The sequence below is a fragment of the Mastigoproctus giganteus genome, chromosome 1 (assembly GCF_048544385.1).
Source record: "Mastigoproctus giganteus isolate SK-2022 chromosome 1, ASM4854438v1, whole genome shotgun sequence".
Taxonomy (NCBI): Eukaryota; Metazoa; Arthropoda; class Arachnida; order Uropygi; family Thelyphonidae; genus Mastigoproctus; species Mastigoproctus giganteus.
Window position 1 is genome coordinate 213,645,707 of NC_143575.1, and position 13,989 is coordinate 213,659,695.

General features: G+C 40.3%; 1 protein-coding gene across 1 annotated transcript in view; it reads left to right on the forward strand.

The window, feature by feature from the left end:
• LOC150091509 (14-3-3 protein epsilon-like) overlaps window positions 1-13,989 on the forward strand; it is a 124,918-nt gene that overhangs the window by 70,751 nt on the left and 40,178 nt on the right. Inside the window, exon 3 of the mRNA XM_090384277.1 lies at window positions 12,292-12,398. Coding sequence (XP_090240403.1) covers window positions 12,292-12,398 — 107 coding nt within the window. The remainder of the gene's footprint in view (window positions 1-12,291; window positions 12,399-13,989) is intronic.

Sequence of the window (13,989 nt, forward strand, 5' to 3'; positions counted from 1 at the left end):
GTTTTTTGACTCCTGCGAAATAATACTGTAGCACCGGGTTCCCGAGAAAGAAACTAAATGGAGAATATTATGCTAAAATGTTGGAACTTCACTTCAAAGGAACAGTTAGCATAAAAAGACCGGAACTGCTTAATCAAGAATGGTTTCTTCTTCAAGATAATGCTAGGCACCATGTTGCATATGTGGCCTAGCATCTGGAAGGGTAGGAAACGATCTGATAAGTGAAGGCGTGAGTGAAGAGGGCATCTTGTTGGAGTTGTTCTGAGCTGGGCAAGTGGAATCCTCCAGCTACAGTTCCCAGAATGGAGATGTTATGAGACTGGTCAGCATCTTTATCATGATTACATCTCATTCTTTCTTCAATGAGAGAGGGCAGCCTCTGAATTCCCAGGGCCTGGGCAATTTCAGTCATATGGGTTTGGGACGGTATCCTATGTTTGTAGGTTACCCACTTGAGGAGCCAGTATTCTGCTGCCCAGATGGGTTTTGTGTTCGCAGGTGCTGCCCGACGCCCATAATAGAATCTGCTGCATAAAGTAGCAGGGGTATATGATGATCCTGACATTTTTATTGCTTTGACCTTGTCTGAGACTTAATGCAGGTGCTGTTTCGCCCTCCACTTTACGTGTGCTGCCCACCTGATGAGTTCGTTGATGTAATGGTTAAATCTCAGCTTTACATCAAAAACCACCCCCAAAATCTAAATTATATTAGCATTTTATCATTAGTTGAGGCATGTAATGCAAGAATGCAAGCTTATACAGCATCAGCAAAAAAAAAAAAAAAAAAAAAAAATTGGAGGTCTGTTCCAGCAATGAACTACCTGCTGGCTAAAGGCAAACTTCCACACATCTATTCTACAATTGTCTTACCTCAATTTGAATCTATGCCCCCCCCCCCAGGTTCTTAATCTGAGAAAGCAGAAGTATCCTGGCAGCATTGAGCTTGCTCAAACCATTCAAGGCTTTATACACCTCAATCAGATCACTTCACAGGTGCCTAGTCTCCAGATGCTACAACTTGTATAACTTAAGCCTTTCTTCATAAGTGCATGTGCTTTGTTCCTCTCGCCAATGTTGTTGCCCTTCTCTGTACTTGTTCAAGCAACGCTACATCCTTCCTAAAATGATGCCTCCAGACCTGTATACAGTGCTCAAAGTGTGGCCTGACCATTGCCTTATACAAAAGGATTATCACCTCCTTGCCTCTATTAGCAAAATTCCTATATATCATTGACAAAACTCCATGACCTGCTCTGGCAGCTCGTCTGCACTACTCAGAACTTCATATCTGACTGCACAATTACCCCCCCCCCAGGTCTTTTTCATTCTCCACCTCCCTGAGTGTAGTACAACACAGTTGGTATGTTTCTCTTGGGTTACTGCTACTCGTATGGAGTACTTTGCATTTGTCAATGTTAAACTTCAGTTGCCACTTCTCAGCCCATCTGTGTAACTTTTCTAGATCCTGTTGCAGTAGAATACTATCATTAACAACCTTGCCAACCTTTGTATCGACTGCAAACTTGGTCATTAAGCCTGATATACCTTCATCGATATTGATAAATACACAAAACAATGGGCCCAGCACTGAACCCTGGGGGACTCTGCTAATAACATTTGTTCCCGTAGAGCGGTGGCCATTTTTACCCCTCTGCCGTCTCCCACTAAACCATCCCTTTATCCATTGCAGTAACTTGCCCTTATGCCATGCTGCTCCAATTTGTACAGCAGTCTTCCAAGTACAACAGTATCAATAGCCTTCCTGAAATCCAAGTATATGATATTAAAATTATTTTTTGCATCCATTTCCTTTGTGATGTGATCACATCATAGTAGCCAATGAAATTGATCAGACAAGACTTCCCCTTAACAAACCCATGCTGTGTCTGAACTATTAGTGCTGTCTTGTCTAGGTGATCCTGTATCACCTCTTTAACCAGTGACTCCATTATTTTCCTGGGAACAGAAGTTAAACTAACAGGTCTATAATATTTGTGTCACCCTTTGATGAACTCCCTTTGTGAATTGGGGATACATTCGCACATCTCCAGTCCATGGGGACCTCCTCTGACTCCTAAGGATGCTCAGGATTCTCTCATAATTATAGCTGAGGACTTGCTTACTTCCCTTGCTGGCTCCTATATTATAACTGGATAGATTCTATCTGTCCCAGGTGCTTTTTTTTTTGTTGAACGTCAACAATTTCTCTTCCACTTTGCTCTTAGTTATCACAATTTCTCAGCTATAACCTTCTGGCATTCCCCTCCTAGAATAACTCCATGTGTGAATGTAGATGTAAAATACTCATTCAGTTTATCAGCTACTTGAGTAGGATCGTCAATAGAACTTCCTTGCCAGGAAAACCAGACCAGAAACCCTGCCAATCCTACGGAAGAATCAGCTAATCCAGATAAACCACTTAGTGTCCCACTCCACAAATCACAGAAGCCATCTACTACATTGCAATGGAAACCCAATCCTGAAACTATCGTCGAGCCTTACTCGTACTCAAGCCGAGTGTATCAACCTACAATGCCGAAGAAACCTGAAATCCACAATTGCGGCCCCCCACTGCTAACATTACAACCATCCCGGGCGGAAGTTGTAGCTGCACCTCCTCCTACACTTGTGGCCCAGAGTTACTGCAGTAAGCCTCGCCATCCTGAAGAGGGTAAAATGGGAACCCCAAATGTACTAAAGAGAAGGCGATCATTTAAAATGGGCACCTCGGCCACCTCCAGGCTGCAGGCGATGAATCCACCAACTGTCCGTCTTTGACGAAGTCTATTCGTTTCCCGACTGGCCCCAAATACAACTCCAGATGATATCGCGTCATACATAATGCATGAGCTGCACTTTACTGTGTCCGTCACACTTCTTAAGAAAACACCCCTGCATACATCGTTCAAAGTTGAGTGCGATGCACAGAATTTCAGCTCCATATCAGCGACTGCTCTCTGGCCGTCTGGATCACTACTCAGGCCATACTGCGAACCTAAATCCAATATCACCCCACGCCTAGCCATGGCTAATGCGCTATCCCACCAAGACTGCTCCCAAGCGTGACGGTTTGATAGGCATTCCTATTCTCAGAAGCCCCAAAACCAGGAATCAGGGTCACACAATGATGAGCCCTATACATACCCCGATGACAAAACTTCTGATCAATCTCTGCAATACCACAGCTACAATGAAATCCACCCTCAGCTCATACCAACTATTGTAACCAACCGTGCTAAAAAGCCAACAAAGAAAATAATGTCCTCGAATCAGCACTCGTGAAGGTCTCGTGTCACCTTACACTCAAGATTTTTTATCAAAATGTTCGTAGTATTCGGAATAAGCTCGAGACACTTGAGCAGATGCTTCTGTCCCAAATGGCTGACGTCATCTGCATGTCTGAAACCTGGCTGGAACCACAACAAGAATCAATTGCCTCCGCCCAAGCTGCTGGTTACAAATCTTTCTTCACCTCCCGCTCTCATACCTGTGGTGGGGGCGTTGCTGTTATCATAAATGCCAGTAGACTTGAGTTCGTACATGTAGTCTCCAGCAAATCCAATCTATTCGAAGCATTGATAGTAACGGTCAAGATCAACTCTTGCTTATTAGATCTCGGTGCAATATATACACCCCCAACCCCCGATGCTCAGACAATCAATGATATTGCATCCTGGCTAATAAATACGCTTCACACATCTGCTATCCACCTCATCTGTGGGGATTTTAACTTGCCACCAAATCTCCAACATCTTCATGAGTCACTTATGGCTAAGATTGCACCTAGTGGCCTCAGGATCATAAACGAAGGCCCAACTAGAGGTATTCATCGCCTGGATCTCATATTATCGTCTGGTTCCTGTAGCGTCGACATTAAACCCGAAACTCACTTTGAATCCGATCATGAACCCATCGTAGTCCTATTGCAGCTCCCAACGCCCAACTTTAATGTCTCCCACTACGTCAAAAGGAAGATCATCATCTCTCCCACCTTCCTACAACCGAACAGATGCCTTTATGCAACAAGATTAATTCCCTGGGAAGTTCTCGAATCAGGAGATCCGGAACTGGCTCTAGACATTAACTAGATGGTTGCACACTGTTACTATGTTCTCAGCAGCTAAACAGGTCAGTATCTCTGCTAGAACTAATGCTTGGTGGTCTTCGGAGCTAAATTACAGTTTCAAGTGCAAACAGTCCCTCCATAAACAATGGAAACAGTCTGGTACAGCATATGACCGAACTCAGTACTCCAGAGCTAGAGCACTGTTTAATAGACTGAAATCGCAAGCCATTAAAGAATATACTGACAAGACCTTATCCAAAGGCAAAGTGCCATATACCCGTAACTCTGAACCAGATTCCAATTTCAATCCAGTTGAATGGATCAACTATGTAGCCAGATTCCAAGACAACATCACACAACCATATGATTACCAACCAGACCCCATTTCAAGTCCAGATGATGAGCTGTTTTCCATTCAAATCGAACGACAGCAGCTTCGTCAAGCCATCAACTCGCTGCGTCCGTCATGCACCGCTGGCATCGATAATGTCCCACATTTCATCGTAAAGTGCCTCAGTCCATATATCCTTGATCCTCTGCTCTACTTGTTCAACTCCATCCTCTCTCATAGAGCAAATACAGTCTTGCCCCACTACCTAAAGTTCAACTACCAAGCCCGCCGAAGCACTATAGACCGATTTCCACTGCATCCACGCTCCTAAAGCTACTGGAAAAAGTCCTTCTTCCGCATATAACACGCCATCTTCTTCCACAATCATCAAAACAACTCCATTATGTTCTCCCTAATAGATCAACTGTCTCCAACCTTCTGGCAGTCCAAACGGAAATTTTAAATGCATTTGAGGCCAAATCAGAAATGGCAGTTGTTTATGCCGATATTGAAGCTGCTTTTGATAGCCTCAACATCTCAGCCCTTCTGAATCTCCTAACCAATTTCTTTCGGATCAAAGGTGACGTTTTCGCTTTTCTGCACTCGCTCCTCCGGAACAGAACAGTGTACCTCACTCATCGTAACCTCTGCTATACCCAATCCATCAATGCTGGTGTGCCGCAAGGTGGCGTTTTATCGGGGTTACTTTTTACCGCCCTCCTTATTCCGTTGTGTGTAACAGAGATGATGTCATTACCTACGCCGACGATATAAAGTTCCTAACGGAAATACCACCATCAGCCGACAGGGGAGTGATCACATCGGAAATCTGTAATAAGATCACAGCTTTCTCTAGCCATCTCAACCATTTCGGTCTCAAACTGAACCCCCAAAAATCCGTTATTATGGTTTTTTCTCTGAAGAAGTGTCCCACATCCATACAACCCTCACTGCAGGGTGCAGTTATTCCAAGTGTTACTAAACACAAAGATCTCGGTGTAACCTTCGACCCAAACCTTAGGTTCAACTGTCACATTGAATGTGTTCTACGCAAGATCAACCGAATGCGCTGGATTGCCCGTCAACATCTTCATAACACAGACGCAAGAACCACAATCAGATATCTGGAAACCATTGTGTATCCTACCTTTCTGTATGCCTCTGAAATATGGGCATCTGCAGTACCTTCTCTCATGAAGCCCATCTTCGCCAGTGAATACTGGATATTGAAGTGGGCAACCCACAAACATCGACTCCCCCCTCAGCAGAGGACCACCAGCATGGCCGACCAACTCCAAATCCCGCGGCTGCCTCAAATAATCAGCATGAGGAGAACTGTGACCACAGTCAAAATGCTGGTTGGCAAAATCAACTCCCCTGACTTCTGGGATATATGCCAGTGGCATGTTCCACTTCCGTCCTTACGAGCCACCCCTCTTCTTCAGCTACAACGGAACAGGCTGAAGATCAGTGACAGATTCCTACCTGGACAAGTACTTCCTACAGTACAAGCCCTGCTAATGATCGGAGTTGACCTCCAGAAATTCGCATCTGATCGCAATTACAGGCGCTCGTTGGCCGAACTTGTTCCCCTTTTGTTTGGCCCCTTATGTTGACTCATACTGATATCTCCGTCTGCTATCTCCTATGAGGTGCATAACGGCACGTCGCAGGCAAATCGGCGAACTGTCTTCACAAGAAAATGCAATACCGAACAATAATTTGGCACTGTGAAATTTTCTGACTTGTGTGAATATGCTTAAATATGTGCTTTGTACATATGAACGTGCACATACCTTGGTGCACTGTCTGCCTCACAACTATGTACATATTCATATCTATTGAATGGCTAATGCTACGGTTTTAATTGTTATGTAATATTTTATACTGCACAAATTTTTATACTGTACATATTTTTATATTACCCTATATCATTGTCAAGCCCCTGGCCTCCTGGCTGTGGCGGGCACATTATTGTATCTTTACTGTACAATAAAGATTTTCTTCTTGAACCACCTATGTTAAGTGGACCTATCCGATTCATCCCCTTCCTTCTAGAGTTTACATAAGTAAAGAACTCTTTGCTGTTTTTATTTGCATCCTTTGCCAAAGATTTCTTGTAATCTGCCTTCACCTGCTACCCTCCTTTGTGACTTGATTACAGACTAGCTTATATCTGCCATAGGCTTCTGTTTTGCCTGATAATTTATATGCATCCCATGCATTTTTCTTCTCTTCCATGAGCCTTATTAATTCATTTAGGCCTGAATCTTGAACAGTATTTCTTATTTGGAATGAAAAGCCTAGTAACCTCCAAGTCCCTGAAGGCTTCCCATTTAGAATTCACCCTTTGTAACATCAGTTGATTCCACTGTATAGAATTTAAAAACTGTCTGAGACCACTGTAGTTACCTTTATGAAAACAAAAACCCTTCCCTTTACCCTTGGTGGTAGTTACATCTTTAAGTAAATCCTACATCAGTACACTGCGATCACTGTCACATAGTGGTTCCTTTATCTGCAAATTCTTAATGTATGAATAATCATTCTTGATAATCAGATCAAGGGTATTACTCCCTCTGGTTGCACCTCGAACATGTTGCTGTAGAAAACAATCCTCCAATAAATCCACAAGTCTTGCTAGCGTGCGTGTGACATATGCACAAGTTACAGTCAATATCTGGAGAGTTAATCCCTCATAAGGCATTCTGATTTATTGGCCCATTCTATTTCTCTGCACAACTGTTCATTGTTCTCATCAGAGTCATTAGGCCTATAACATACTCCTCTCATTTTCCCTTTCTCAGTGTTTGTCATACCAAACAGACTCAACATTGCACTGTCCACCTGTGTCAACTGGATGCATTTCCTTAATTTTGTGTTTCTTAATTAACAGCATAACCCCTCTTCCCTTCCAACTCTGTCTGTCCTTTCTGTACACATTGTACGCACCAAATTCCAATTATGCACTACTTATATCTATGTGACACCATGTCTCTGATATACCAACAATATTCACCTTTGATGTCCTGACCAGCACTTCAAATTCATTAAATTTATTTACTTTACTCCTAGCATTGGTGTACATGCAAGTATACATGCAGCTGTTCATACTCTTATTTATCTTAATGCAGCCCATGTATTTAATTGTTCCATGATGACTCTCACCAGCCCTTGAAATCAATCCCCAGTACCTCGCTTTGAAGGCTGCTGCTCATTTGAATAGAAGCAGTGCAAGAATCACTTTCGCCTCTGCCTATGGCTCCCATTAATCTTTTAGTCTGTGAATCCCACCAATCTAGCAGTTTTCCGACCCACATAACACTGCCTCGATAGCTTCAGCAAATATTCTTGCACCCTTTCTATTTAAGTGTATCCCATCCCTTTAGAAGCAGTCTCTCCTGTTAGGAAGCACAGACCACGCTGAAAAAAATTATATCCCATGAGCCTTGCACAATCTCTCCAGGGCTGAATTGATTGAGAAGGCTCTCATCATATACTCTCCTATCGTGTCTGGGCAGAATTGCAGACACTTTTAAATTTAACCCTAACTCGCGACTTTTTTCCAGCATTGACCTGTACTTAATAAATCTGCAGATCTCTTACTCTTACGTTAGTGCCAACGTTTACAACAATATCACCTGTTGTTCCCTTAAAAGATGATATCTGCCCTACAACGTCATCAACTTTTGCCCCTGGCAGATATACCCTGATCCTGTTCCACCTATCCTTTTTGCATAATATATTCCCCGTCTCCGTGACAATAGTCACCGACAATAACTAGTTCCTCTGGGACCAGCGCATTCTGCCTTGGAGATTGCTGCTGTGTTGCCTGATGCACAGGAGTGAGTTCTGGTGTTGAGTTGGGCAGCTGAGCGCTTGATGGGCCCCTCATATTAATTTCTTCGAGGGCATATACCCTACACCTCAAACTTTTGGACGCCCATTAGAACGCTGAGTAGGCACATCATTTCTTCACAGTCTCTGCACCTAGCACACACACGCGCGTGCGCGCGCACACGCACACGCACACACACAAAGACATCCTCCTTGGCTAGATCATGTCCTGTTCTATACAGGTCTTCAAACATTTCGCTCACTGTTTTAGACTGTTGGACAATCGCCCTTTTCAGTTTTTTTCCACAAGCCATGGCACTCTGGCCATTCTGTGAACGCCGCTTTGCTGCTCTAGTCTGGGTCATGATTCCGTTAAGTATAATTTAATTAACAATGAACATTAATAAGATTAATAAATTTTACTGTTTAATTGATAATACTAGTCTAACAGATTTCTAATACCATGCTATGTTTTTCACTATCTAGTTTTTAGTTAAACTTTGTGCTATTCCGTATCATATAACAATGGCAGCAAGTTATGATCGTAAAATCTACCAACACTAAAATTAACTCAAAATTTCTATCTAAATTCAAAAATAAACCATGGAGCTTGGCTAGAACTATAAAGCTACTTATAGAAAATAATTTAGTATAACAATTAAGTCAATAAAACAACTAAATATAAATGAACGAAATATGAAACAGGAGGTATGGATGCTCCCTTGATCTTTGGTGAGATGGTTGTTGGCTCTTTCTTCAAGGAGTAGAGCATGCACTCAGATTTTGCTGGGTTGATATTAAGCCCAAATTGTCTGAGGTACCTACTAGTGTGAGGAGCACTGTTAATTTCCTCTGTGATCATATTGGGGTTTGCATTTGTTTGACAGTGGTCAGTATTTTTAAATCGTCAGCATGAGACAATATATCTGGTCTCTGGATTATAAAAGGGGAAATGATGGCAGTAAAGAGGAGGTTGGAGAGGACTCTTCCTTGTGGTACTCCTGTAGATATTTGCTTAGTGTAGATTTTGTCAGGATTGTAGAGTATGATTATACGGTTCTGAAGTGATGAGAGGAAATGCAATGCATTCCCACCTATGGAATAGTGGTCTTCAAGCAGTCATAGGAGGGCAGGTACTTGAACGGCATCAAATGCTGCTTCAATGTCGAGCTAGGTTATGAGAAATTCTTTTCTTTCAAAAGCTGCAAGGATGCTGTGGGTGGTGGTGGCAAGGAGATTTGTAATAGTGGACCTGTTTGGTAGTGATGAATGAATTTATGGTGGAGCATCTGGAAGTATGCGAGTTGCTAGAGTTGGCAGGAGGGTCCTTTCTAGTGGTTTCAGGAAACACGAGGAGTTGGAGATGGGTCTGAAGTTTTTTTTAATGATGGCGTTCTTATTTTTGGGTACGGCCTTATCAGATAGATATTCCATTGATGGGGGAAGATCTGTTTGGTTAGTACTGCATTGAAGATGCTAACAAGGGGCTGGATGATATATAGACCCAGGCATCTGAGCATGAACTGGGGTATTCATCTGTACCTATAGCTGTAGAGGATGGGGTTGAATTCATGGCTGCTAAGATTTGGCCTTTAGATATAGTGATGGATGTCAGCAAGTCAAGTTGCTCTGGGAAACTAGTAGTTTCTTCTGTGTATGGTGTCTTTCCAGCTGTTAGCAACCGTTCAAAATAGCTCTTGATAGACTGGGATTTTTGGCAGTTAAAAATGGCTCGTGCTCATGAAAAGACTGTCCTATCATTAATTTCTCCAGATTGCTTCCATTGCTTATGGAGTTGTTTTTTAATTGAAAGGTGGAGTGTAGATGTGGGGTTCACCATTCTCTAGAGTGGGGAGTGATTGTGACTGTCTTTGAGCTACTGTGATAATCCATTTAGTTAACAGGTTGGCTGCCAGTAGGGTATCACAGGACTCAAGGACATAGCATGTGATGAGAGATGCTGCTGTAATACAATAACCATAACAATGAGAATGAAGCTAATATTTCAGCATATAGAGATATGATATTGCTTAATGGGAAATGCACTCTCATGGGAAATGAGCCCCAATTTCAAACAGGAGTTGGAAATGTTAATTCATAAAATAAAAATAGCAGATGTCCCTGTATAAATCTGGTTGATGGTGAGGTAATTAAAAGAAGATTGTGTGATGCCAGTATATTTGCTCACTATATATAATGCCTGCTTGAGAAATGGGATTTTCGTAGATACACAGAATGTATCTAGGAAATGTATCTAAGTATTTATCAAAATGAAATTCTATCTCATTTGTAGGGCACCATGTCTCAGTGAGCCCAACTGTATCAGCATTAGTTGACTTGAACAAAAGATCATGTTCATTTCATTTGTTCATATTTTGTATTCACGTAGGCTTGAACTACAGTCCACTCAAAGCATGTGTGCTTCTACACCCCTTTGCTTGATCACTTGGCTTTATTACAGTTTCCTTTCATGGTGTTTAGGGTAACCAGTGTGCTTCACAAATTCTCTCAGAGAAGGTGCAAGGGTATTTATCATTTTCATGGGTTGTACAAGGCCTTACGTAGCCCAGTGGTCAGGAGCGAGAGTGCATGGCACGCGTACCTTGAGTAGACTTGGGTTCAAGCCCATGACTACTAAATACGATAAATATTTGTATTAACGATTTATTGTAAACTCTGACTTACTTGTCGTGCCGGGAGTATAAACAGAAAATTTATTAGCTTATCAGACCTTTTGTAAAAGAACCAAATCTAAAATTTCGTGAAAACAGGTGTTCACAAGTTACTGCATGTGAATGAATAGAAATGGTAAAGCTAATAGGCGTTTTTTTGTATTTGCAAATACCTAAAAAGTTTGCTGTCATCAAAAGTAATGAAAAGAATTTGGTGACCATTAAAGAAAATGCCTGTAACTAATTTTACCACAAACAAAAAGATGAGCTTATTAGGCCTCATTGTCAGACCTGTTGAATGCCTTTTAAAATTTCAAGAACCATTGTTCTTCCAACTTTACTCTAGCCATTTGCCCATGGATGGGTGGAGTAAGTAAAATGAGCTGTGGAACAGTTATGGTCGAACTGTGGGTAATTGTGTAGAACAGTTTCTCAAACTGTTCCGCGGAACACTAGTGTTCTGTGAAATGTGAACAAGTGTTCCTCAAAATCATAATTAATAATTAAAAAAAAAAAAATTTGCATGTTTGTAGCAGACACCACTTTTGTATTATAATTTTTAACATTATTTTTTTTCCGAGTTATGAATATAGTGGCATAGACTAATAATCAAATAGATCGTGGAACACTTTTTTGGCACGCTTTTGCATAGAGAAGTATGCGTAGAGGTAATGGCATCTACGAAAAACTAGCAATGTAGTAATCTAATATGCCATTTGTATGCGATTTAGAGTGGAGTACACAGGTTGAAAGAGAGGGGGGAAGCGAACCGATATCATAACTAAACTTACTTCCTTGTTTAATTTTTTTTTTGATAATTATTAGTATTTTGAAATATTATTATTAAAATAAAGGACCATGGATTTGTGGTTGAAAAAAGGAACTTTAAAACAAGAAGCAAAGCACTTCTGGTAGTGCAACTGTGGTCGATGAAAACGAACACAATAATGTCACACTTCCAAGTGAGGATGAACAATCGCAGCCTTTTGTTCCCCAAAAAATCCGAAGTGAAAAAACTGGAACCAACTAATAAAAGACCATAACAAAAGTATGATGACTGTCATTTGAATTTCGGCTTTACATGTGTTGGAAATAAAGATGCTCCTGATGCACAGTGCCTTGTATGTAATAAACTATTACAAACAGTTCTTTGGCTCCCACTAAACTTGTGTTTCGTAAGTGTTCCATAAATATGTGTTCCGTCAATATATTGTGAGATGAAAAGTGTTCCGTGACTAAAAAAAAAGTTTGGGAAATGCTGGTGTAGAATAAGGGAAGGCTTATAATTGCAAATTAATTTTTATAATTATTGATAATTCTGTGAGCATTTCATTAAAAAGAATTGTTCAATCTATATATATATATATATTTTTTTTTTTTCAGGTTGAGAATGAACTTCGAGACATCTGCCAGGACATTTTAAATGTTCTGACTAAACATCTTCTTCCGACAGCATCTACTGGTGAATCCAAAGTCTTTTATTACAAAATGTGAGTGTTTGTGCTGCATTTTTATATCAGTAAATTGGTCTTGCTTAAAAATGGATCTCTGTAAAAATAGCTTGTATTTTTATTTAATTGTTAATGTGATAAACATTTTAAAAATACACACAATGGTATTTATACAAAACTAGGATGTGTGAAATATGTGCAAAGTCATATGCTTTATAGATTTATCAAACTCTGCATGCACATACGTGTGTACTTTATGCATAAATGGTACAGGAAAGTTTATATCTTATCTTTGAGTAAGCAGTGGCAGCTAGTTCGTGAGATGCCACTGAATGCGTTATCTCATGAACCAGCTGCTACTCCTTACTCAAAGAACCAATCCCTAAATGTGTTTGAGGACCAAGTTTGAATTAGAGAACTTTCAAAGGAGAGGAACTAAATTTTACACTTAAATAAATTTTATACACTAATTTTATTTGAAACGGCATTAAACATAATGCTTCTCTGCATTAAATTTTGTGTAAACCATCAGGGGATGCTGTGGTCTCTCCAGTGATGGTGATAGCACTCGGTAATTTTTAGAAATGACTACAACTGTCCATATAGTCAATGTAAAGTAACTAATATCAATCAGTTGGATAACATTTCCCATTAGATGAATCTGTTATCCATTAAAAACTTAAAGCATTGATCAGGCAACAGGTAGTCCTATTAGCAACCTTATGTCAAGCGACAAATGAATGTATTGAATCTAAAGTGGCCAAGAGGTATATCAGTAGAAACTTCTGGGAAACAACTTAGGTTATACGTGTGGATGTTAAACCTTAAAGAAAAACTGTGCGAGGCCGGTATTATAATTAATAAAAGGAGAACCATTTTATTTGCAGGATTTTGTTTCTTGCTTTTTTATTATTTAAAGCAGTTGTGTGATACCTGAACATTCTATATGTGTAACCACGAAAATCTGTTCAGGGATTGTAATTATTGCAAAATTCCTATATGTCATTGACCTAACTAACAAATGTATAAGTTTAATGTTTTTAGTCATTGAGTGTGCAGAATTAAAAATCAGTTATAGTGCAGTCTCAATATAATGTGCCTTTTCATACCATGGTTTCATACCATATACTGCAGGTACAATCATGTTCCCCAAAATGAATTATGAAAAAAAAAGTAGTAATTTCTTATTGGAAACTGGAAAAAGTGAATACTTTGTATAATCGTGCCCACTGCACATCCTACTACTGTATTTCCAAGAGGGGAAATTGGCTGTATATTCACTTCAATGTATTCAATTGCAGAGTAATTTTTATAAACAACAAGACTCATCAGAGTAATTACTGTAGACACCCAGCAATAAAAGAGTATATCAGTGAAACTAATTACAGACTACCTCTGGAGGGGAATATGGCTATCATTTGTCAAGTGCATTATATTAGTTACAAAGTAAATTTTTGTAAACAACAGCACTTGACATCCTTTCTTCCAGTGGAAGAAAGGATGTCAAGGATGTTACACTTCTGGTAGCAAAAACTGCTAAGGGCTAAACTGGACAAAAATATACATTAACTGATAACTTATTTATGGAGAAATCTCATGATTTCATTTTGGCACTACGATAGACTGGATG